The sequence below is a fragment of the Sus scrofa genome, chromosome 4 (assembly GCF_000003025.6).
Source record: "Sus scrofa isolate TJ Tabasco breed Duroc chromosome 4, Sscrofa11.1, whole genome shotgun sequence".
Taxonomy (NCBI): Eukaryota; Metazoa; Chordata; class Mammalia; order Artiodactyla; family Suidae; genus Sus; species Sus scrofa.
In genome coordinates this window covers 25,794,631-25,822,584 of record NC_010446.5, presented here as the reverse complement: position 1 = coordinate 25,822,584, position 27,954 = coordinate 25,794,631, and the positions used below count along the sequence as shown (strand labels likewise).

Below are 27,954 nucleotides of genomic sequence, written 5' to 3'. Positions count from 1 at the left end.
TAGACCAATGGAACAGAATAGAGAACTCAGAAATAAACCCAGACACCTATGGTCAATTAACTTTTGACAAAGGAGGCAAGAACATACAATGGGAAAAAGACAGTCTTTTCAGCAAGCATTGCTGGGAAACCTGGACAGCTGCATGTAAATCAATGAAACTAGAACACACCCTCACACCATCCACAAAAATAAACTCAAAATAACTTAAAGACTTAAATATAAGACAAGACACCATCAAACTCCTGAAAGAGACCATAGGCAAAACATTCTCTGACATCAACCTTACAAATATTTTCTCAGGTCAGTCTCCCAAAGCAACAGAAATAAAAGCAAAAATAAACCCATTGGACCTAATCAAACTGACAAGCTTTTGCACAGTAAAGGAAACCAAAAAGACAACTTAAAGAATGGGAGAAAATAGTTTCAAATGATGCAACTGACAAGGGCTTAATCTCTAGAATATGCAAACAACTTCTACAACTCAACTGCAAAAAAGCAAACAACCCAATTGAAAAATGGGCAAAGGACCTGAATGGACACTTTTCCAAGGAAGATGTATAGATGGCAAACAAGCACATGAAAAAATGCTCAACATCCCTGATTATTAGAGAAATGCAAATCAAAACTACCACGAGATACTGCCTCACACCAGTCAGAATGGCCATCATTAATAAGTCCACAAAGAACAAATGCTGGAGGGGGTGTGGAGAAAAGGGAACCCTCCTGCACTGTTGGTAGGAATGTAAGTTGGTATAACCACTATGGAGATCAGTATGGAGATACCTTAGAAATCTATACATAGAACTACCATGTCACCCAGTAATCCCACTCTTGGATATATATCCGGACAAAACTTCCCTTGCAAAAGCACATGCACCCACATGTTCATTGCAGCACTATTCACAATAGCCAAGACATGGAAACAACCCAAATGTCCATGGACAGATGATTGGATTAGGAAGATGTGGAATATATACACAATGGAATACTACTCAGCCATAAAAAAGAACAAAATAATGCCATTTGCAGCAACATGGATGAAACTAGAGACTCTCATACTGAGTGAAGTAAGTCAGAAAGAGAAAGACAAATACCATATCATGTCACTTATATCTGGAATCTAATATAAGGCACAAATGAACCTTTCCACAGAAAAGAAAATCATGGACTTGGAGAATAGACTTGTGGTTGCCAAGGTGGAAGGGGAGGGAGTGGGGTAGTTGGAGAGCTTGGGGTTAACAGATACAAACTATTGCCTTTGGAAAGGATTAGCAATAATATCCTGTTGTATAGCACTGGGAAATATGTCTAATGACTTCTGATGAAGATATACACATATGTGTAACTGGGTCACCATGCTGTACAGTAGAAAATTGACAGAACACTATAACCCAGCTATAATGAAAAAATAAAAATAAAAATATAAAAAATACAATTTAAATGTTGATAGTATTTTTATTATTTGCATTTTAATAGAACCCAAAATAAAATACTATATCAAGAAACTTTACAGATTTTCTTCATTCATATCAAACGTAATTTACCATAAACTCATCTTTGTATTATCTTCTTGTCCCTATCTATTCTGAAGTAGCTGTAGAATATCCAATGTCATTTAAAAAATATTGGTCCCGATTGATCCTTAGATTGAATCAGAATTTTAAGGGCCAATTTGTGCGACATCAACCTTGAGGCATTGGAACATATTTATTCTAATAAATCATGTTATCTAGAAAGTACTTCTTCAGATATTGCATAAATTGCAGTCCAACAGATCACAACTGCAGAAGTAAATCAGTTTTATCTTTACACTCAGTACTAGTGGTTAGTAATACCTCTCTCTGTAGTGAATGTGATATGATCAGATGGGTCAGCAGTATGGTGTTATACATGCCCTGAATTTGTAATTACTTCATAGGAAGCTCTTCAAATAAACTGTGCCAAAGAATTCATAATAATTCTTCAGTTATAATCATAACTCTAAATATATATATTAAACATGTATTTTATACTAAAATGTGATTCATTCAAAAGGATATATATACATAAATAGATGGATGCCCTGTTATAAAATGACTACATATAAACTCAACGTCAACTTAAAAATTTCCAATACTGTTCAAACTCCTTATGAGTTCACTCTCAGATAAAAACAGCCCTTTTCTCCAGCCTTGGATGACAGAATTTATCTAAGCCTGAACTCTACATTTCTAATTTCCATACATTTCTTGATAATTTGGCTATATTCATACACACACTTAAGCACTGAATTGTTTAATTTCACCACTAAAAACAATACTGATATTAATATTCTTGTACACATCTCCTTTTGTGCATGTACAAAAAATTCATGTAGGACATATACCTAGAAATACGATTTCTAGGCCATAGACTCTGCATATCTTAAAGGTATAATATAACAGCAACAACATTTGTAAATGATCATGTCAATTTACATATCTATCATGAGCATAAAATAGGTTACACTGCTACACATCCTCAACAACAGAAACTATCAAAAAGTCATTTTTTTCAGTCCTTTGATTAAGAGACAACTATACATGTCTTTTGCCCACTTTAGCGTTTTGTCTTTTTTGTTTTAGGAAATATTTATATATTCTATATATTATAGCTATTTTTCATGCATATTGACTATATTACCCTATTTGTGATTGGCCTTTTGATAATGAGAAATGTGAAATTTATAATGTAGCTTATTTTTTCAACTTTTTCAGTTATGGCTGGAGCTTTTGCATCTTATTTTAAGAAATTCTCTTTTATTCCCAGGTCATTTAGAAGTCTTTAAATGTTTAAAACTTTTAGATGTAAATCCCTAACAAATTTGACATTGATTTGTTATTTGCTGTGAGATAAAGATTATGTTTTTGTGTAAATGTGTGTAAACTAATTGCCTTGTTGCATTAATTGAAATGTCCAGCCTTTCCCCACTGATTTGTCCTACATCAAATATCAATAAATGGTTCTGTTCTCTTTATATTCTAACATTGGTTTGCTTTCTTTCCCTGTATTAATACTGTACTATTTTAATTACTATAGCATTCTAAGTTTGTTATCAATACCAGAGATATAGTAGTGAACAAAACCAAAAGTATCTATCTGCAAGGAATATAAACTTGAGTAGAGGACATCGTCCCAAAAAACAAGACAAGTAAAATGTATAGTGTTTTTGCAAACAAAGCAGTTTCACCTAAAATTTAGATTCAGAGCAAAAGGAACATTATAATTGGATTGCATAAAAAAATAGTTACATTGGTAAATGCTGATTTTTAATTGAATATTAAAAATGCATGGGAATGAGTTTAACAATTTCATATTTGTTCTAGCAAAATTTGAAAAAAATATGTAACATCTGTAATCTCAGTAAAGTAGCTCTATAAGTGAAAAATGGGGAAATATAAATTTTAAGTGTGAAAATTATACTTACGTAAGCACTGTGGTACTTCCCCACTCCAGGTACCATTTCCTACACAGGTCAAAACAGCAGGAAAGGATAGTTCATAGCCTGGAGAACAGATGTAGCTAATGCTAAAGCCCCAGTCGAAATTTGTTCCTTCCAACCTTCCATTAGAGATCTGGGGAGGAGTTGGGCAGGTAACAGCTGTAATTACATTAAAAGTGATTAGACACAGCTGTTGAAAAACCCTGGGTGTTTTTAAAAAAATAAATATCACTAGAATAAGCATATGTGCTAATTTAACCTTTTGGAGGACAATGTAGTGTGACAAGTTTTATTCTCCTGGTCGTATTCCTAAAACATCCCTGGAATTAATCCCTCTAGGATACAACTACTTCTTGGCAACATAATGGCTACTGGTTGTCAGAGATTCTCTTACAAAATAACAAGCTGTCTGACATCGAAGGGAAGAAAAATAGAGGGTGACCTTCTATGCAGTATACTACAACTGAAAAATTATTGGTTTTATATAAAATTATTTTCTAATGACCTTTAAATAGACTGAGGAGCTGGGTTGTTTGGTTATATACAGTATTAGCATTGTTGCAAGGAATTTGGAATTAATTCTGTGATATTTTTGAAAACACAGATCATATATCTTATTCAAATCCAAATTGGTCCTACTAATCACTTAGATTCATATGCTAAAATTTATTTAAATGAATTATACAATTTTTAAAAATTCTTTTTAAAAATTGTTTTAAGTTCTCAAAGAAAGATGAGTTGGATGAGGTGACAGGGATGAAAGGAAGAGTACCAATTACAAAATCTAAAAATGACGAATGTTTTTATTTTGATAATTAGCAACATAAAAAATAACTTTTTGGAGTTGTATAACATCGTTATTATCAGTATAAATTAATAATATATGAAATATAATTTCTAAAACACAAAGTGTCTGTTCATATAGCTTCGAATACTAACTGTATACTTAACAGTGATCTGATTAGGAAACTGTGTAATCAATAAGATAAAGACATTGGAATTATTCTTTTGTATGGATTATATCAAGGAAAATTTTTTTTTTTTGTCTTTTTGCCTTTTCGAGGGCCATACCCATGGCATATGGAGGTTCCCAGGCTAGGCATCTAATTGGAGCTATAGCCGCCAGCCTAAGCCAGAGCCACAGCAACAAAGGATCCGAGCATCGTCTGCGATCTACACCACAGCTCACGGCAATGTCAGATCCTTAACCCACTGAGCAAGGCCAGGGATCGAACATGCAAACTCATGGTTCCTGGTAGGGTTCGTTAACCACTGAGCCACAACGGGAACTCCAATATATCAGGGAAATATTAAACTGGCAATTTGCAGGCATTTAGAGAGGCTCCTGAATGAGAATACTTGGTGACTAAACATCAATATGATTATAAAACAATATAAATTGACTGACATTGAATCTACAGTATTCCACAAGTAATCCAAAAGTTGTAAAAAAGAAAAACAAAGTATTTCCAATGGAAAAAAAATAGCATAAAGTATAAACCTATACCTATACTGACTAAAAGATTACTTCTAGATTACATTCTTTAAAGAAACAGGTCCTTCTTTAAAAAAAAAAAAGTACAGTTCTACAATTAAGGCTGATTGTTTTAAAATTACAGAAAGATTTCCTCCCATCCTTGAAAAACTTTCTCCCCATTCTTGACCCAAGTGGATCATCAAATTAAAGTCCTAATGCATTAAGGTTATAATTCATTTTAAATATTCAGCAATCAATATAAATGATTGTCATTGCATATCATAGAACTGATATTTTTGTTATTTTGGTTATATTATAGTTAATTATAGTTACAATAAAATATAACTTTTTGTTAAAATATTTTAAAATTCTATATGTCATTATCTAAATGGTTTAAAAATAAAAACTGCAGCACTCATTTTGTCGTACTAAGAAAATGAAGCAAAATAATACCAAAAAATGCTACTTAGGGTTGTTTTAAGTCTGCATATTAATAAAGGAAATATGCAGTGTTTGTCACTTAAAATATTGAAGAACTCGTCATACCTCTGCAAGTTGGCATTACTCCACTCCATGTGCCATTCGTAGTACAAGTCCTGATTCTCGAACCATTCAATTCCATTGTATAGCCTGGCTGGCACATATAAGAAACATTTTGTCCAACCACATAATCATCTCCATATCTCAGTCCATTGGCTGGTATACCTGGGTCTTCACAACTGATTACTATCAATATTGGATTAGAAGAGCAGATGGTTAATGTGGCATGTATTTAATGGAGAGGAATAATAAGCATACGGCATACTTAATACATAAGTAGGGAAAATTAGTTACTATGTTCATTTTTAATGATAAAACATAAGCATATTGAAACCACATACTGGCAACTCCTGCTTATGATTAGTTAGTTATTACAGATTCTTTCCATATGGTTCAGAAACTGTCATTTAGACACTGAAAAGGCTAGGTTAACATGCTATTATGTTGTAGGCAACTCTGATGTGAGAAGCCATCCTATAGGATCAAGATTTCTAACATGTGGAGTTCCCCAGTGGCTCAGTGGGTTAAGGATTTGGTGTTATCACTGCAGTGGCTTGAGTCACTGCTCTGGCAATGGGTTTGATCCCTGGGCCAAACTCTTGCATGCTGTGGATGTGGCCAAAAAAATTTTTTAACATAATATTTGAAATCTATATCCCTATATATGGCTACTGAAATCTCTATCAGACTTGCTGGAGTAAGAGTATATTTTTTGCAGAGTGTCACTCAAGTGGATATTATAATACCTTTTAATTAAAACAATTCTAGGTGAAAAAATAATAATTTTTATTGACTAGATGAAAGACTGAATAAGCTATAAAATTTGAATTTACCAACATCAAGGTGTAATACATACATTGTGGGCCCAGTCTAGTGAAAAATTAAAATGCCACAGCTAGGCACAGAGAAATCAATTTCCCACTTCTACCATCTTATTGCTAGCCCAAGTGAAAGAACAATCTCCCTGAAATTTCAGCCTCCACTCTGTAATATGCTTGCTTCCTGGCATGGGGGTACGAGGTCACTGTCAAGTGCTTGCCAAATATGCTTTGTTATTATTGCCAGTCTAGGATAGGGTTAACTGCTGCCCTGCTCTGCCTCAAGACTCCATGAAAATACAAAACTCCAACCAGCCCGATCCATGCTTGCACCCAGGTCCCCACAAAGGGGTTGAGATGTGATCCTCCCTCTGCTGATGACAGGATGAACCAGCTGAGCAGAGGCATCAGTGATTTGGAGCAAGGTTGGAACAGGGAAGGCCAGGCGGGGCCAGGCACACCAGGTGGTGGTGAGCTAAAGGCCTATAACCCATTTTAAAATTATAGAGCAGTAGGGAGACAGGTTGCACATGAGCAGAGCCTCAAAACCCTTAGCACATGCTCGTTGTCCCAGTGGGCTTTAGTTACAAAATGAAAATTCAAAGATTAAATCACTGAGAATTTTGAGACAGAAATCACAAAGCATTAAACCCCAATCACAGGAGCCCTTTGAGCACAAGTTTCTATCAATTGCATTAGTACATAAACCAGGCCCAAATTCTATTATATACTATTCTCATTGTTGATGTCACACAAAAACTTTCCAAAAAGACTGAAGACAGCATAGAAAACAGAATTAAGTCTAAACATAGCACGTAAGAACAAAGCATAACAAAGGTCATATGTAAGCCACAAAAGCACTTGTTGTTTTAAGGAATTTGACTTAAGTATGATTGACTAAATGCTTTCTGGCAGCTAAGAGAAAAAGGAAAATACAGAAGGTTATACTTTTCCTTTTCTGGAGGAAAAAACATGGCATACCCAACTTTTTCTTTTTTTGCCTTGGAATCTTTTTTTTTAATAAAAGGATACATAATTTTAACAGATGAATCTAGGTTATATTGTCTCATTTTTATTTTTAATTAATAGTTCCCAGTATTGGGGAAGTCTAGGGTTAAAGATTAAAAGCAGAGTAACACATGGAAGTCCTTAACGGCAATGAAATTACATTTTTATTAATTTACCATTAAAATTATGAAAGTCAAGATTTCTGATATATTATTATAATCTCTTGAGCATAAACTTGAAGGCCATGAATAACAGCATTTAAATAAAAGAACGATATTCACAATACTCCACCTGCTAATCCTCACAGTGCTCAAGAGTTTGCTGAGATAACACCCTTTGCTTGTTTCCATCTGACTCCTAATAAGAGTTCTGTATATAGCATGATTTTTGTTCTTTTAATTATTGATGAGGAAAATATTTTTTAAATTATACAACTGAGTTGGATAAGAAATAAAATCTCACATTTACCAACATGTCATTTCTTTTTGCATTTTTAAAATTTGTAATCATATAAAAATGAGTTTAAGCCTTCAATTTATTTTATTTTACTTTGTAATTTTTATATTTTTAATCTAGACTAAAATTAAGAATAAGGAAAATTAAAGAGAGAATCTACAAATTTTTGTTGTTTTTTGGGGCAGCATTTTACAGATTGAATTAGAATTCTGGCGACAAAGAACAGTTAATCCATTTATGAGGCACCTGAGATGAGATGTAGCCATAGAAAGCGAGGACAGAGGGTTTAATTGAGGGAGGCACCGAGGAAAAGTTCTGCATGTCTTGGCAGTATCATGAATGAAATGCCTGATAATGACTTCAGAAGGATTTGTTTGGAGGCTTCCTAATGAAGCAAAGGCCAGTAAAAGGGCATTTTCAATAGTAACAATCTTTGTAAATAGCACCTGCTGCACGAGTCAATTCATTCACCCCTAGCTTGTTTTCAGCAACAAAATAGAGGCTTTTGGTTTGTCTAGGCAAAACCTGAGTCGTAGCTCTTTACAGCTTTACCCTATAATTCTAAGTGCATAACAACAGGTGGTTATTCGCTAACAGGGTTTAATGCAAGAAAATCTTTTCTAAGGTCACCGGAATCCCTATGCACATAGGACAAGTGTGCAAGCACATGTGCGTGTGCACACACACACAGAGACACACACATCCCAATAAACTCCATGAAGACAGTTTTTTTCTCTTTCTATACTACTGTATTCTCCGAGCCTAGTCTAGTGTATGACTCATCATAAGAGATTTAAGCAAATTTTTTAAAGAATAAATGAGTGAATAATTAAGGAATGATTAAATAGCACACATTCTCCAAAACATGTTATTTGAAAAATGAGAATTTGGTTTTGTGGGTGCTTTTATCATTAGCCTCTATCATGTAATTGATGCCCAGTTGGCATAATTTATGATAAAAGTAAAATATATAATATCTATACTAAATATGAGATGTAATTGTGATAATTCTAGTCAAATCTGTGCCACTTCAAAACTACTTTCTCTTTTCACTTCTTAAATGAGCATTACAAATAGACATTTTGAAATAAAATTACCCACACTTCTATAACAGAATTCATTTTTCTCAATATCTAATGAACATTTTTACATATTAATACAAATTGTTCCATGTAGCTTGTTTTTAATGATATGATATTCCCTTATATGGATATACATGCAATATGATTCATGTAACCAAACCTCTGTGACTGATATTTGATTTATTCTACTGTTTTCCTATTGGACACAATGCAGAAATGGACATTCTTGCTTCGGCATTAGGACACACATGCTTTGCTGGGTTTCAAGCCCAGAACAGAGTTCCACTGTAGCAGAATGAAGTTCCAGAAAGGTGGTTAAACCATTTTCCTGGTATCACTTTTGATTCTATGCAATCTCCCAGTGCAAAAGTTAGTTTCCTTTTTATATCTAAGTTTTCTTAACTTTAACCCTGGCACTACTGACATTTGGGACCAATTAATTCTTGGCTGCTTTATGCATGGGGGATGTTTAACTTTGATCTCTACCTGTTAGATACCAGTAGCACACTCCACTCGCCTGTACTGTGACAGACAAATATACCTCCAGAGATTGCCATGCATCCTCTGGGGAGCAAAATCACCTGTGTTTGAGAACCACTGAACTGAAGGATAACTCTCTCTCCTTGAGAAGACTTACATATAATTTTAGCTCCTCTTACCCCAGTTTCACTCTGGGATAGCCCCCAGCTTTCTCTTATGTGAGACTAGCCTATCTCCCTGATCTATCTTGCACAAAAAAGAAATCTGTGAGAATTCTCAGACTGGTACACAAGATTGGGTAAGGAACATTTCTGTGCTGGTTATCTAGAATAAAAAGCCTTAGTTTCATTTATCAGTGGCTATGATTAAGTATGTTGTCCATGGCCCAAATGACAAAACTTGCCAGATGAAGGACACATCATTGTTGAAGCAGAAGTGCTAGGAGGTTAAAAAAATAATCCAAGACATAAATAAAATAGATTTATTTTTTAGACCTGACAGCTACTCCTTACTTGACAAGCCCTCTCCTGGCACAGATTGTATCTTCTTCCCAAAATCTATGTACTCTGAGTACCAAAGTTGGCTCTGCCTATTACACCTTGTGAAAAGTAAAGATTACATACAATTAATATGGAAGCAGTTTTGTATTTTAAAAATGTGTTTTTAATGAGTATTTACTTGTTCTTAGATTTTAGATTTGTCTCTCTCAGTCTGAACAGTACAAAAAAAAATTTCACCAAATTTTAAAAAATCAGGGCACTGTTTACAACCTTCCTGGTATTGTGGCAAATATCTTTTCCTTCCAGACTGGTTTAGTTCCATGGATGTTCCTTAACATTTATAACTCCTCTGCCAAAGTGTTCATGATATTTGGATGCATGATCTTGATCTCAAGATATTTTCTTACTCCCCCATGAGAAAACTAGTTATTTTGGGGTAACTTCACACTCTAGCACTGGCAGTGGTTTTGATGAGGAACCGTCCAGAGATGCAGAAAGACAGGTGTAGAAAAGAGGGAGGAGTTCCTGCTTTTGAGCCATACTCTTAGTCTAAGATTAATTAAATGTGTAATTTCTAAACTCATCTGTAACCTGAAGTTGATGAATATTAGCAATTAGAATTTATGTGGTAAACATTATCTTTCACCAATATCTATAATAAGGCTAGATGTGAAGGGGAAAATAGGGATGTTACCATTATTAAATTGTTTGTTCCAAAAACATTTCCTAAAATCATGACAATGGACAAAGCAAATCACAGCTGATACATCTATATGTGTGATTGGACAGAGGTTTTTAAACAAGAAATGGAGTGCATGTGTTTGTGTGTGTATGTTTTGCTGCTGGGCAATCAAGCAAATAAAAGCCACATTTGCAAATCATCCTGGGGGGAAATTCTCAAAGGGCAAAAATGCTTGAAATGCCAAAATATTTCACTGCCTTAAAATACTAGAGAACAGAGTGTGACCTTACTTGTGGGGAGCCGAGAAAATACAAGGAGCCAAGGAAGGGAGCTTGCCTGAATGGTGCAAAACCAAGGGCAGGCTCCTAATCAGAAAAAAAGGACCTTGCCTGAGGCAGAAAAACCTGAAGGCAGGTTCCTAACCAAGGAAGGGAGCTCACCTGAATGGTACATGCCGACAGGGTCTCTGGACAGGATAAAAGCCTGCCTGAACGGTACAAGCTGAGGGCAGGCCTCAGGTTATACAGCTCTCATTTTGATGTTTATGGGGAAGAATTGGGGCTTTCCTGGGAAAACAATTTCCATGTTTGCGCTGGAGAACATGGATTGTTTCTCAGTTCACCTAGTCTTTCCTGTTGTTTTGTTTGTTATTCAGTTTTCCTCAGTCTTTCCTGATTATTTGCTTATTATTCTTATTTCCCATTCTTATTTTCCTGTGGTGATTTGTGACTTAACAAAATTACAATAATAATATAAGAAGAATTTCATCCTGTAGGACTTTCCCCTATTGAAATCCGACTTAATTAAAAACATAGTGTTTATCTACTAGCCAGTTATACAGTAAACTTTAGAGTTAGGATTTTAATGAAGTCCATAGAAGTTAGACATATATTATTCTTGATCAAAAGAAACCCAGCTGTGAGTTTTGTCCTTGATTTTAGAAACTTTTAGTGGCAACTGGCTAAGTTGATTTGTATTTTCTCATACTGTTTCCCTGCCAAGGACACTTTGAAGATAGACACTAGTCTGAAGACAAAATTTTTTGTGTCTGTAACTTCTTCAGCTTGTGGGAATTGGCTGGCCATGAGATGGTTTGTACTGGGTCTCCTCTTTCCCACATGATATGCTGTGCCTGTTTGTCCTTGAATTGTACTCTCTAAATTTAGTTAAACTGAAGATTTTAAAACATGACATATTGCTACTGTACCATGTGATCAAAAAACAAAGCCTAAAATTAACCAATGTACCTTTAACACTATGATGTAATCTGTAGTGAAAAACTGTCTATATAATTAACCACTTATGCCAATAAAGTTTGAGCAATCCAGCGCTCTGAAAGAAGGGACAAAGAGGCTGTCTCCGTTCTTTTGCCAACACTGTCCATCTCCTATCGGGATGTATACACCCTGGCTGCTGGACCTGGTTGTTGGAGCTGGCCTCCAGCACATACTGAACTACTTCTTCTCAGTACATGCCAAATTGCTCAATTACAGTAGATTCTTTGCAAATTTTTTTTTTTTTTTATTAACTGAATCTATAAGTCATCCAATTCTCTTATACCCATGGTTCTCTCTTTCGTTGAAACTGCATTTGAGATAAATATATACTACTATTATAAATAAAAAAATGAAATAACATAGTAAAAAACAGATGTATGTGGGGGGACACTTAAAGTGATCAAATTTTTATTTCAAAAAGTAGAAAAAACCCAAACATTTAATTTTTACTCTCCTCTAACTGCTATAAATGGATGATCTATTCAATGATGTCTCAAGGCTTTTACTAATTTTCAAGGGCTTATTTCTATTCTTTCCTAGTCAAATCATCCTATATTTAAACATGTATATGATCAATCTTGTTTTTTTTTTTTGTTTTGTTTTGTTTTTTTTTAGGGCCACACTAGCAGCATATGGAAGTTCCCAGACTAAGAATCTAGTCAGAGCTGTAGCTGCTGGCCTAAACCACAGCTACAGCAACATCAGATCCACCTCGCATCTGTCACCTATATCAGAGCTCATGGCCATGCTGGATTCTTAGCCAATGAGCAAGGCCAGGGATCAAAACTGCATCCTCATGGATGCTAGTCAGATTTGTTTCTGCTGTGCCACAGCGGGAACTCCCAATTTTCTCTTTCAATTGATATTGTCCTAAATCTAGCAGATCCCCCTCTTCAGTTATTACATAGGCGATTTAAGAGTACTCTGATTTATTACTTTCAACTCATCACAGCAAAATATTTAATCTCTTGCAAGATTTGAAAATATATTATTGACACTATTTGTACTAATGTCCTGAATACTCATCTTGAGATAAACAAAAAATTATTGATAAGAGAAAATTTCAATTTTAAGTGGAAACGTATTGTTGAGCAAAACCATATTTTACAAGGGGTCAGCTCATTAAAAACTGATGTAACTTTGCAGAAATCAAATTGGAAATGCAGAGAAACTGGAAAAGCAAGAGAAGAATAAGTTATAAACTAGCAAGACATTTTCATAGGCCTTAAAGAAATGCCATATATTTATATCACATCAAACATATTTTATCATTTAGAGAAAATAGGAAATAAAGCAAGAAAATTAAAAGGAAGAAAAATACAAATGGAGAAAATGAAGCGTACTTGAGAACATTACCTTCTGAGTCAAACAGACTTGGTCTGGGTTTAAATCTTAGATCCTACATTTATTGGCTATGTTACAGCAGGAAAGAAAGTTATATTTTTCTCTGTAAGTTATGATTTCTTCAGATATGAGATTGAAAAGATAACAGTATACACTTTATAAATTTGTTACAAGAAATGTGAGAGAAAGTAGGTAAAGCACTTAACACCAATGCTAACAAATGGTAAATGTGCAGTGGCAAATATTCTCCTTTATGAATAGAAACAGTAACACTTTGAATGAAAAGAAAAGTTTTCTTTTGTTTATGTGGGTTTTTCAAATTGAAATCAAAAATTTGGTTTGGAAATTTAGTTAAGTACTTTTTCATACCTAACTTAATTAATTCAAATTTAGGTCCTTGAATGTAAACACTAGAAAAATAGTGCCTACAAAAGGCAATTATATAAAATCTAAATTTATTAAAATGTTTTATTTGAATTTAACATTTCTGGTATGTGTAAGAAATAAATAAATTCATTGAATGGGAAATTTCATCCATTGATATGATAGAAACCACTGTTTAATAGAGAGCTCTGTTGGTAGTCAGTAAGTCAGTTAAATGATTTGGTGCCTCAGTTTGTCTGACTTACGCATGTGAGTCTAGGACACAATTTCTTCCTGCTCCAAAATTATGATTCTATAAGCATATGCTTAAATTAACTTCCACTGAAAATTAATGAGAAGGACTCAAAAATGTTGGTTCCAATTAACTGATGACCACATATAAAAACTTTCAGTATGCTAGATTCTTTAATTACAGAAGTTTGATCTGTTTTAATCTCCATTGAAACTTCTCATTGAATTCCATTTTGGAGGATATTTTTATTTTTGCTTTTGGTTTGGGTTGCTAATGAGGTGTTAGCACTTTTTTGCCTATGAAATAAGTCAACTGTTAAAATTCTGCTTTTAGCTTCAGCATTTAAAAGCTAATGCTTGAAAATATTTTATTCAACAAATATTTCTCCTTGAAGAATTGACATAAAAAAGAGCCTTTCTTTAATATTTTTGATACGTTATTTGCTACCAGTCTGTCTTGAACTGAGTATTTTTTAACTTGATTAAAAACTCCTAAGGAAAAATAAAGACAATTCAGTAAAACAATTGATGGAATTTTCAATCTCAAGACTTAGGATATGTTTATCTTTATTTCACTAAAATTGGAAAACACCTTTAATAAAAGATTTATGTATTTATCCATGAATAAGTGAAACTGTCACTGTGAAAAAATATGTTAGCAGATTTCCTTTACTCTAAATATATTCATTATTTCAATCTTTCTCATAATTCTATATTAAAAATATACTATATGCCAGAAACTATGTGTTATGTTGTCTATAAAATACAAACCCCTTCTGCAAGTATTTGAAAATGGAATGGATTGGAAAGTCATATATTCTAAGAGCAAAAATAAAATTCAGAGAGATATTTGAGTCAGTCAACAAATTTATACTCAGTCAGGATCAGGTGCTGTGCTCCATTCTAGAGAGTCAATGAGATAAACAGCCCTGGTTGCTACTGTCCTATAAAATTTACAGATTAGTAGTATAAGGAATTGCCATAAAATACTTATACATTATAAAGATAACAATTTTAAGCAAAAGGGATATGAGAATGAAGTATCCTGAGGAGGCTTTTGTCAAACATGTCATTTGAGCTAATACTTAAAATGCATTGAGGAAGAGTTTTAAAGGCTCAGATTGGGTGGTGTAGTATGGAAACAGGAAAGCATATTTCTTAACTGTTAGATTGTTCCTTATTACAAAAATGAGACACTTCAAGGTAGGAGGACTTCTTTCCTTTAAGATTGAGAAATAGAGAAGAACTTATTCTCCATTTGAAACAACACCCCCCCCCCAAAAAAAAAAAAACAGGTGTCATCAGGCAGACAATGAAGTACAATGATTCTTAGTGACAGGAAACAAATGAGGTGGGTCCTATGATTGCCACGTCTTACTGCCTAAAGAGAATTTCCAGGCTGTGGCATGGAGAAGAGTTCCATGTGCACAGCCCAGCAGACTCTGTGAGTTGAAAAGATAGATCAGACAGGAAAGAACAAAGTAGACAGTCTGTGAGAGGTCAAGAGAGGACACTCACAGAAAGCGCTCTCTGGAGACCTAGAGGGGAACAGGTTGCTGATTCGGCAGGTTACTGATTCAGCCATGAGAAAACTGCCCAGGGTGGAACAAAGAACTACCCAAAAGTTTAGATATAACAGTATCTGGTGCTAACACAGGGTCAGGAATATTACTTGTAACTGACTCAAATCAACAACTGGAAAATATTTTTCTATTAAAGATTTGGCTGATGTGTTCTATTACTTCCACAACCTTCCAGCCATAGTCTGCCCTCACTTTTGAAGAAGCACAACACACATGGGGTATGTCAACAACCCTGTCAACACACACAATGTTTGCAGGCAAGATGTTAACTATAACCAGCTTTCTCCAGTATCACAAATATGACATAGTATTACTTCAATAGCATCCTCCTCTGAGTAGATTCATTTCAGCCCATTCATTCAGGAAAAAAGGAGAGGCTGGATCATTGGCTCACACATAGTACAATGCCTGTGTTCTTCGTAAATTTCTGGGAATTACTAGGTCAGCCAAGGGCTGCTCTACCACTGACTCTGTTAAGAACTGCTGACCTTCTTGGCCTCACAATATTAAAAGAAGCTCAATACCTTTTGGGGCCCAGGAGGCAACATGGTCTTCATTTATAAATTTTACTTAAGACCATTTACTTTGATATTCACAAAATGGCCCCATAGCAAAGAATAATATGTCCAAATTGCAATACACAAGGCACTTGCATTAGTCTCCTGAGAGCCTGTTTCACCACAGAGGCTTCAGTGACTTCTCATGATTCCTAAAATATCTGAACATATCTTAAAATAGCTCTTTCTAAAAAATGTCATGATTTACATGATGTCATTGTAGTTCTTATTAATGAAAATAAGCAACCATGACTATTTTATTTTTTAATATTTTTCTTTTTACATCCACAAGTTCTGGTCTAGAGGTCAAATTGGAGCTGCAGCTGCTGGCCTATGCCATGGCAATGCCTGATCTGAGCCACATCTGTAATCTATGCTACAGCTTACAGCAATGACAGATACTTAACCCACTGACTTAGACCAGGGTTTGAACCTGCATCCTCAGGGACAGTGTCGGGTTATTAACCTGCTGAACCATAACTGGAACTACAGCAACTGTGCTTTTAAAATGGATAGATTATTGTTGGTTAAATAAATTATATTTTTTTCCATATACAGGCATCCATTTATACACAGGACATTTAAATACATTTTAAAAAACCATCAATTAGGTAACTTCATTATGATGCTGAATCTCTAAAATGACATACTTTTTCTAACATCTCAAAAGGGAAAATTCAGCTACCAGGACTTCCTACAATAGAGCAAGAACCCAGAAATAATCAGTCTGCTTTTTAAAAAAACATATGTGCTAGATTGGCAAAACTGCATTCTTTGTATTTTTAATTTTTTTTTTTTTGTCCTTTTTCTATTTCTTGGGCCGCTCCCACGGCATATGGAGGTTCCCAGGCTAGGGGTCGAATTGGAGCTGTAGCCACTGGCCTATGCCAGAGCCACAGCAATGCGGGATCTGAGCCGCATCTGTGACCTACACCACAGCTCACGGCAACGCTGGATCTTTAACCCACTGAGCAAAGCCAGGGATTGAACCCACAACCTCATGGTTCCTAGACGGATTTGTTAACCACTGAGCCACGATGGGAACTCCTGTATTTTTAATTTTTATTATACCGAATAATTCATCTCTATTCTTAAAATACTGTAAAATTACATTTAATAGTACTGATTTTCTGTGATCCCTGTTTTCTTTGCCAATGTAATACCTTAGTAAGCCAAGTGATTCTTAAACTCACTAGTGTACACTTGAACCATAATACTACTATCATTTTTTAATGTCAAAGACGACATAAATATTCAAAACCATGCATGGTTGACTAATTACAAAAGACACACATACATGATGTTTATATACTCGTATTTTTCATGTGGCTAGTGATATTTCAAAACATTGAGAATAAACTTACTTGTACAGTTAGGCAAAGTTCCAGACCATGTTCCATTGGCTGTGCACTGCCTAACTGAAGGTCCAGAAAGGATATATCCTTCTATGCAGGAATAGATGACTGAACTAGAAAATGTTGTGCCATCAATCCGAAAGACCTTTCCATTAGCTGTTGTCCCTGGATTACCACACTGAATAGCTATAAAACAAAATGGTTAAAAGTGTATATAAAATTAGTGCATTTGTGAATATTCTCAAAAAAAGTTAAGGAATAAATGATTGTTTTAAATTATCCAAATGAGCTATAAAATCTGTAAAATAAGTGAATTCTCTTTTACAAGGAGTCAAAATTCAAGATAAACTTATATTGATATTATTAGTTTATTTATTGGGAGACCAATTATATAGAAGCTATTTTTTAAGATTTTGTTACTTGTTTTGGTAAAAATAATGCACGGTAATTTTTTTAAGAATATTTTCTTCAGGTACTACAAAATCTTTCAAAGAAGGATTTTATGCGTCTCTGCTTAAAAGCAACTCATTGGAAGTTGCTAAAATTGGAAGATATGTAATGAGAAGAAACAAATATTTAATATAATTATACTTGTAAGACAATAGATATAAAATATACAATGTAAATATAATAAGCACCGATTTATGTGTTTATTTATATAAGTATAAAATTGATTTGGATTAAATCTTTATAATCCCTATTTCTGTACCAAAGTGTACAAAAAAATAAACTGAGTAAAAACAAAGCAACTAAATTCTAGGAATGGTTTTCATTAAGTTTTCAACATATCCTAAATAGTCACAAACATAAATGTCTTATATGATAATTCCATATTTTGTTTAACTATTTGCCATCAACTGCATAAGTGAATTTTATAAATATCTTAAAAGTAAGCCTATGTCAAATGCAATACCTAATTTTGTTGTAATAAAAGAAGTCATTGAATATTTTTCAAAATTTAAGGCTACCTGTCTGAAATGTAACTACAGTTTCAGAAAGTTCCACATAAATCCCTTGCTGCATCTTAAATACTTAATTTTGTCTAACCTTTGTGGTGGTGCTATATGTTTGGGTGTATGTGTGTGTAGACAGGAAACTTAGACATTTTACACATTAAAAACAGGGCATCTTTCTTTCTTAAAGGTTACTGACTGGATACTTTTCAATTATATGTATATTCATAATCTACCTAACTAATCTCCTGTTAAACAACACAACATTTAGTTTAGCTTCTTTATCATTTTGATTACAATATATTATAGCTTGCATGTACAACTATGTACGTTAGTCCTATCTTTTAACATAAATTTCTGAAAGTGGAATTTCTGGATAATTTTAATTTATAAAAATATTTTTAAATGTTACCTAAGATATTAGAACAATACTACTTGTATCAATAGTGTGAAAATTTGCTTATTTTCATACATCCTCTCCAACATCATGTACCATCAATTTAAAAACCCTGTCTATCAAAAAATGCTACACTCTTAAATTTGTATTTTCTATTACATTATTTTAGCACATTCTTTTGACATTTTAATTTTCACATGAGTTTTATCAAGCAAATTCTATGAAAGATTTTATATTTTATTGTCAATTGCTAAAGCAATATAACATTACAAAACATTTGGAATAAAGAGATTAAAAATACTTAAAGTATACTACTCCATTCTACTAACATTTTTAGTATATGACTTTTATTCCTTCTCGCAAGTGAATATTATTTCCCATAATTTTAATAGAGTGCATAATTCTGAATAGTTCTTTTTAACTAAGTTTATATGATTTATGTTTTGTCATATTGCTTCATGGTCTTTATTCTAATATTTATACTGATAATACATTATTATGTTATGTAAATTTACAGTTATATCTTATTTTTCCTAATGTTGTCAGATCGGTTCCTACCTTTGTCAGTTATAATTAACTTGAAAGGCAAATAATGCATTTTTTATGATTGTGCGTTTTCCTTAATATTTTTATTTTCTTTAGGGAAAAAAAAATCCTCAAAACTGAGTTAATAAATCAAAGCTATATATATTCTATACATATACATGAGTTTTACCAAATTAATCTAGATATTATAATAAAAATCTTTTAGAAATATTTTAAAGTTCTAATTTTGTAGCTAACTACACTACAGTTTCATAGGTGAAAATGACTGTTGGATATTTAGTTATAATTTTCTGATTAGTAGTTATGTAGAATTTCTTCTACAGTTTATAGTTATTTTTTGCTCCTCTTTATTATCTGTTCATTTTCTCTTTCCATTCATTTACTAGAATCTGTTTTTTAAGTGATTTGAATAAGCTCGATATTATGAGAAAAATATTAATTCTGTTACATTTGGTAAAACCCTTAGTTCTGTTTTATCTGTAGTGTGTACGGTAAACAAACAAGGTCAGTATCAGGTTACATTTTATCTAAAAAATATTTTACAGTTCAGCTAAACAAAGGGCTGGCTTAGATATCACCCACATAATGTAGAACCTCATTATAAAGATTTTGCCTTTGGAGAATAAGTTTGAGAAATAAAGTGAATAATTTAGTCTTACTGTCTTTTGCTCAACAAGTTTGTTCCTCAACTCCTTTACCTGTAATACAAAACTGAGTTGCCATTTTCTCAATTAATATTAAATTTAGTCCAGTTAAAAAAGAAAACTATCTTTCCTAGAATATGGATACTAATTTTAAACATAACAAAGACTTTCTGAAATACAATAAAAAACTGTTAAGAATTGTTTTATTGAGAATGGCTTCCTATTTATAAAACTGATACATGTGATATAACACTAAGTTTCATAAATACCTTTACAAGTCTAGTTTTTTCACTAAAATAATCTCTAAAAAACAATTTAAATAATAAGGATAATTTTGGGGTGACATTTCATTTTCTACCCAATTTTGTAAAGATTTAATTAGGTTAACTCTGAGTCAGAACAATTAATAATTTTGCTTAAATACTCCAAATTTTAAGAATTCTACTTGCTAGAAATATCTATAAATAAAAATATCATTTATACTTAGGCACCTTTCTATAGTTTTCCATTTCTATGAATTGAAAACTAAGTCCCTGAGGCATTGCTGATGTAAGAACAGTCTAATTTTTTCCTTATGGTGTCAATAATACAGAGTACTATAACAAAGGGGAAAAAAATCACTTTTATTTTTTATGGCCACACTCAGTGGCATTTGGAAGCTCCCGGGCCAGGGATCAAATCTGAGCTGAAGCTGTGACCTGTGTCACAGCTCCGACAATGTGGGAACCCAACTCACTGTGCCAGGCCAGGGATCAAACTTGTGCCAACCACAGAAACAACACTGGATCCTTAATGCTCTGCACCACAGCAAGAACTCCAAATATTTTTAACTTCTCCAATCCAGCGATCTGCTGTGATCCGTGGACATATTTGTATATATGACTCCTGAGAGATATTTTTTAATAATTTAATAATTATTACCTATCATATATCTCTTTAGGACAGTGTAAAACTAGAATAATACTGCTTTCATTCCATGATTGAGGACAAAGAGAAGTGATAGGAGTCATTTCACAAGCAGTACCCAATTGCATTTGATATACATTAAATTTCGGTGTTCTCAATATTATTAGTTTCTATTTGAGATTACCTTTGCATTCTGGCTGCCTTCCAGTCCAACTGCCATTTGCTAAACATGTTCTTTCTTCTGAGCCATGAAGGATATAACCAGTATCACAGGCAAAACGTACAGAACTTTTGGTTCTAAAATCGCTTTCCTGTCTAGAACCGTGACCAGGAGTACCTGGATCCCCACATGTACCAGTAGCATCACCTGCAATTCAGTGCAGTTCAAGTTAACTTATTTAAATAAACATTTATTAAGTAAGTTCATGTTTAGTCCAGCATTCTTGCAAACATTTGTTTCTGTGAATTTTTTTGTTGTCTTTGTTTTGTTTTTTTATGGCTGCACCTGAAGCATATGGAAGTTCCGGGCTAGGGTTCGAATCAGAGTTGCGGCTATCATCCTACCCCACAGCCACTGGAATGCCAGATCCAAGCCACATCTATGACCTACATCACAGTCTGCGGCAATGCTGGATCCTTAACCCACCGAGCAAGGCCAGGGATCAAACCCCTATCCTCAGGGATACCATTTGGGTTCCCAAAGAGCTGAGCCACAACAGGAACTCCCTGCATATTGCTTTCTTTTTTAACATGATAATCTAACTGGGTAAAGGAGTAATTCATATTTCCCATCTGACTCTAGTCACAAGAAAAGGCCTAAAGGAAAAAAAAATAATTGCAGATTATGGTGTTATTTTCCATATCAGTGATATTTGAGACATTCAGTAAGTTAAAAACATTTCATTAGTATTTCTAGAATCTAGTTCTTAAGCAAGCTAATGGAAAATCTATAATTGACAGTACTTTGGGCTCAAATAACAATTAATAATTAATTAATATAAATTAATAATTTATACAATTAAAATTTAAAACACGGATTTGGTAATTCTCAACTTTCCTTCTCTGAATTAAAGTCAGTTTCTGATAAATAAGAATTTTGTGATGTACTGGAAAATTTAAATGGCAAAATAGAGTATTTCTGCTCTAAACTAATGATCACTAACCAAAGATGAATGAACTGCATACTTCTCATACATGAAAATATAAAAATAAACTATAAACAGAGACTAGAAACTCTGACTTAAGTTCTTAATAAGGATTTTGTTAATGACTAGATTTTTCTCTTTTTAATTATAGTGTTAAGGGTTTACTCAGTCATTTTATACTTTCTTAAATAATTCCAATTAAAGTCATCACAGTATTAGTATACATTAAGAGAGACAAAGACAGAAAGACACACACACAAAGAAATAAACAGGGAGACACAGAAAGGGAGACAGAAAAAGAGAAAGTTGAATACAAAAGGATTAAAAAGTTTTTCTGTTTATCTTGATGCCTTTTCGGACATGTCCAGTTTATGTAGAATTCTTCTTTATCCTTCCTCATTTTTGTGTGATAATATGAGGAAACAAATAAAAATTTAAGGTCACTATTTCACTTTTAAATATATGTGAACACATTTTTTTTTACTATTCAGTAGTAGTTTCCTAATAAATGGTAAGAGAGAGAGATTGTGCTTGTACGTTTGCATGTATTACGTTGAGTTATCTGAGTTAATTAACTGTCATAGTTTTCAAGATCCATAGGTTAAATTTAAAGTCCCAGGCAGTTACTTCACAGGGTGTAACAAAAACCACAAGGAGAATCTGAAACTAAGTAACCATTTCACAACCTTTGCCTCTAAAGGAAAAGCAATGTGAAACAACTCCTAATAAATTATCAGTAAATCTCCAGAGAGAGAATATAAAGATAATGGACAACCATACAAATAATAATAAAAAAAAAACAGGCAGAAAAATAAGCACCAAAATTTGGCATTAGGTAAAATAAATAGTATCAAGTAGGGGGATATCTAAAACTGACATACAATTTTTGAAAGAAAACAGTACCTTAAACAGCTCAGAAAAGATTTATCAAGTACTCTGTGAACAAATTATTAATTACAAATAGACAGTATTTACTTACTCCAAAAAAAATTTTGGGGTTATAGAGACTCAGGAGTTATTATTGCTTATTAATATCAAATAACATTAATATAGATAAATATCTTTCATGAAACTTGTTGGCTTAGTTCAGTTTAAAACATTTAGGGTTTATTTTAAATTTATATTGTTAAGTAATCAGTTACTTACAAAGTTCAGTTCAAAGCTAAAATAATCAATTGCTTATAAGAACTGAACTCTAAAAGGAAATCACTGATATAACATTACCTTCTGGGAAAAATTATATTTTATTCTTCTAAAATGGAATAGCTAGTACAACTGATAGTACAATTATTGTAGGGAGTAATTTTATTTGTTTTGTGTGCTCAAATTGTCATTTTATTTTTATGTTATTGGTGGATGGGAATATGGTTAGTGAGGAGGAGTAGGCTAGTCGTATATAAAAATAGAGGTTTAGTAGTGCTGTTATTGCTATGAGCGTTGGTATGATGATGCTTTCATTTTTTGTTATTTCTTGAATCTTTATTCATTTTGGTATAAAGCCTGATAGTGGGGGCCTACGTATTCACACTACTGGTAAGTCTATACCTACATGACAATACATAATGACCCACCAAGCACATGCATATCATATAGTAAATCCAAGCCCATGACCACTTATTGGAGCTTGAGTGGTTCACTACCGTAGTGAATAAAAGCACTCACTTCACACGTAGTGGCATCTTGTAAGCACTTACATTAGCTAAACACAGTTCAAAATATATACCTGTAAGTTACCAACAAGATCAGCATTAATTTGTTCTAAATTCATTACCTTAAGAAGAATTCCAATAAATCTACAATGTTACAGCTTTTCTCATGAGAAAGCTGTATCTTTTTAGATTGTAAAGAAATTATGGTATCTCTTTAGATTGTTTTGTGTACATATTCATCATCATCATCATCATCAAAATGTAATTTCCAATGCATATTGTTGAATTTTCCAAGTGGTACCTGAACAATGAGGTTGTGATCCACTCCAATGGCCATTTAATTGGCAAGTCCTTGATGACTGGCCTAGAAGGGTACGCTTTCCTGTGCAGGAATAGTGAACAGTGGACCCAAAGGTATACTTCTCACCAGACAGGACTGCATTAGGAGGAACGCCAGGGTGTCCGCAGTCAATCACTACAATACATAATTATTGAATATAAAATTTTTTTATATCTCCTATCGAACAACCTGCACCAACATTTTATGAAATAAATCAGAAGCAAATTACCTGGTCTAATACAAATAACCTCCAGAAATCGAACATTTATGTGAAAGCTGGCTTTTAAAACAATGAAGTACAAGTTCAAGTTGTAGGAGTTATTCTGTTAGTCTTCTCAGTCTGAGCATGAGTTTGACAGGAACATTTTAAGTAAACTTAAATGATTGAGTCAGTTTAAGGTTGCATTGTGGGGGTGGTGATTAATTTGCATATATGCATGGCTTTGAAGTACATGTGTCTGGACAAGGATGTGCAAGTTAGGGAGAAGGGTCATGTGGATTGGCTAATTAAGGACATAGGATGTCATATAGAATTCAAAATGAGCCCATACAGAAATTAAAAGGGAAAACTTTAAGGGTAAGGGAAAGGGAAGAATGAAGATGGATCTGTAACACAATCTAGATTACATATAATGTAGTCTAGAATGATTCCACTCCAGGACATTAATGAATAAACTATACTATATAAAGAGAATAATTAGTGGATTATCAACCAAAACACAGGTAAGCATAACAGAATCCGATGTTAATACACTGAGAATTCTCTTTATAAGCTATTAGTAGCTTGGTAGCATACTGTGTGACCACTTTTAGCTTTAACTTGGAAAAATATCCAGCACAAAATGACTCCAAATTCCCAACTAGCACAGAAGGCGTCATAAATAAAGCCCCTGAGTAATAATTTACACTACCAAGAAGTGACACAGGAAATAAAAATGGATAAAATGTATAAGAGAGCTACGAAAATCATGTTTACAGATTCCACAAAGGATTTTTAACTTTAATATTGTAGTCTCACAAAGCTAAGTGAATGAATTACTTAAGCCTTTACACCATATAAAGTTTTGTGTTTTTATTAGAACATGAGTGAGTACATGAATGATGTCACAAATTTGTCAAAAAAACTTACCCCATGAATATAAAGTACCTCAAAATAAAACATCATTATAAAATAATTTTATAACTTAGAAATTTACTATAACCAAAAAATTACTTGCACAATGATTTCTCAATACACTACTCCTTCAATCTATAAAATTCTTTTCTTTCCTATCATGTCCAAGATTCATCAACTCTGAGATGTGACTATATTTGAGACCTATCAGCTGACTGAATTCCTAGAATTCACGTTTGTTTTTCCATGTCTTCACATAATCTTGATTTATTTCTATTAATTATTTTCTCACTAATTATATGCATAATTAATTATATGCATATTCACTTTAATTTATTCTATTTATATTCTATAACTCCAACAACATATTACAAAACACATTCAAATGCTGACTGATTTGGAGGATGATCTGTATTAACACTACATTCATATATGCATGTATCTGTATGTAATAAATATTTAAAGTCAATGTTTTTAAGTAAAGCTTTGTCTAAATTCTCGAGTATTTTGAAGCTCTAGTGATTGTTTATATAAGACCAATTTTGCTTCAGATGAAATTTGTAATATTAGTACAAAAGAAAATAAAAATATAGTTGCCTCTCATGGAACATCTTAGAGTATGACATATATCTGCTTTTAATAGCCTATCTGCTCCCTGAAGATTCAAAATAAATGGATGATAGAGAAATATTAATCACTTTAATGTTAATAAAAATGGCATTTGGGCATTGAGTTGGCAGAATATAGGGAAGTACATTTTCAAAACAAATAATACAATCAATATACTTCCTTCTAGGTATCTCATAAAGACAATAAACATCCATGTTGCTGCCAAGGCATTTTCTTAAGGAAGAGTACACATTATCTACTTACTGATACATTCTGGTAAAGGTTTGTCCCATTGTCCATTTGGTTGACATATCAAAACTGAAGATCCAAATAAGAAATATCCAGGATTGCAGTCATAGAATACCACAGTGCCATAGGTAAAGTTTCCATGTTCTATTTTACTTTCTCTTTTGGAATTAGCTGGAATTCCAGGATCAGAACAGTTGACCACTAAACAAAAGACAAATATGTAATATAGATTTCCACCAGAAATTTAATCAAACAAATCAAAGATTCAAGGAATAAAATCAACATATGAACTATGAGTATAACGGACTGAAATTTCTAAGGGTGAAAATATTAGAAAAAGGAAAACTTTTTTGAAAAACTGTTTCAAACAAACTATAGCAATTCCATAAATATTATGCAGAGTACAGATTTATAAAAAATGATGCCTTTTAAGTTAAACCATTTAAAATGCAGGAAATGATAATTTGGTTTTATTTTACCAGACAATATGAAATATACCTCTTTGCAAATGGAAAAAATACAAAACAATTCTCTTTCATCTGTGTCTATAAAGAAAACAATAAATAAACCTTCAATACAGGTATCATGATAATTTGGGTCTCAAATATTGCCTTTCCAAAAATATGAAAAAAATAAATCGAAAAGACAAGTTCCAATAGTTATGAAACAAACTGAAAGTAAAAATGATCTTTACGACTTTACATGCAGCCAAAAATAGGCAGAAGATAACTCAATTAAGTAGCTGAAATCAAGTTTTGCCAGTTTTAACTTTAAGAAAATGTTAAAAATTAAGAAATCTTTAATTAGCTGAAAATTTTGTACTGTTCTGCCCAAGCTGTTTCAAAAGTTATCATCTGTGTTTACACGGACACATTATTACCATACTCTAAGCTGGAATAGAGTTAGATTTTACCTTTGCACACTGGTGGAGGATGGCTCCACTGTCTGTTGGCCTGACACTGTGCTTTTGTTGGCCCTTGCATGAGATACCCAGTGTTGCAAGAGAATGTTACCACATCATTGAAGTTGAATCCATTTCCACTTGTCCTTCCATAAATTGGACTTCCAGGATGACCACAGCTCACAGCTAATAACAATGGAGCAGAAAGGGGGAGAGCAAAGAACAAAATATTTGGTTATCAATAATCCCATGAAAATCATACTTAATCATTTCAAACAACATGGAAAGAAAGCCACTTTTATATGAAAATATACTTAAAGTAATTTCATTAATGTAAAGGAACAATTCAGAATGTCAAAATAGTCTATATAGTGAAATACTATATTAGTAAATAGATTATTATTTATAATTGTGATAATTTTATGCAAGTAGTGCATGGACGTTTAAGTCTCCTGGTAGCGTTTTTTGTTTTGTTTTGTTTTTTTTTTTTTGTCTTTTTCCTATTTCTTGGGCCGCTTCTGCGGCATATGGAGATTCCCAGGCTAAGGGTACAATCGGAGCTGTAGCCACCGGCCTACACCAGAGCTACAGCAACGCGGGATCCGAGCCGCGTCTGCGACCTACACCACAGCTCACGGCAACGCCAGATCGTTAACCCACTGAGCAAGGGCAGGAACCGAACCCGCAACCCTATGGTTCCTAGTCGGATTCGTTAACCACTGCGCCATAACGGGAACTCCCTGGTAGCTTTTTTGTTTCTTTAGAGCAGCATCCGCCTGCACCACAGTCACACCAACACGGGACCCAAGCCACATCAGCAACCTACACCGTAGCTTGTACCAATGCCAGATCCTTAACCCAACCGAGGGAGTCCGGGATGGATCCTTAACTCACTGAACAAGACCAAGGATCAAACCCACATCCTCATGGATACTAGTTAGGTTTTAACCCAGAGAGCCACAATGGGAACTCCTCCATGGTAGCTTTTCACTTTTTCTATTTCTGTTTAGGGAAGAATACTACAGTTCAAAGACATCTGGGAAAGACTGAAATTCATGTCACTAGTTTAACAAGCAAAAATAATGAAACTGAACCAAATTTCCTTTTCTAGGAGTTGTGGTTGTGGAAATAAATCCAACTAGTATCCATGATGATACAGGTTCGATCCCTGGCCTTGCTCAGTGGATCAGAGACCTGGTGTTGCTATGAGCTATGATAGAGTTTGATAGTTGTAGCTCTGATTCCACCCCCTAGCCTGGAAACATCC

The 27,954-nt window shown here is 33.6% G+C and overlaps 1 protein-coding gene across 6 annotated transcripts in view; it reads right to left on the bottom strand.

Moving 5' to 3' along the window:
• The window catches only part of CSMD3 (CUB and Sushi multiple domains 3), a 1,223,593-nt gene that overhangs the window by 48,872 nt on the left and 1,146,767 nt on the right, over positions 1-27,954 (bottom strand). For all 6 annotated transcript variants that reach the window (XM_021090582.1, XM_021090583.1, XM_021090584.1 and 3 more), the window contains 7 exons: positions 26,700-26,873; positions 25,802-25,987; positions 23,776-23,949; positions 20,865-21,047; positions 17,244-17,420; positions 5,484-5,663; positions 3,446-3,619 (listed from right to left, as the gene is read on the bottom strand). In XM_021090582.1, the coding sequence (XP_020946241.1) occupies positions 3,446-3,619; positions 5,484-5,663; positions 17,244-17,420; positions 20,865-21,047; positions 23,776-23,949; positions 25,802-25,987; positions 26,700-26,873 (1,248 nt within the window). The remainder of the gene's footprint in view (positions 1-3,445; positions 3,620-5,483; positions 5,664-17,243; positions 17,421-20,864; positions 21,048-23,775; positions 23,950-25,801; positions 25,988-26,699; positions 26,874-27,954) is intronic.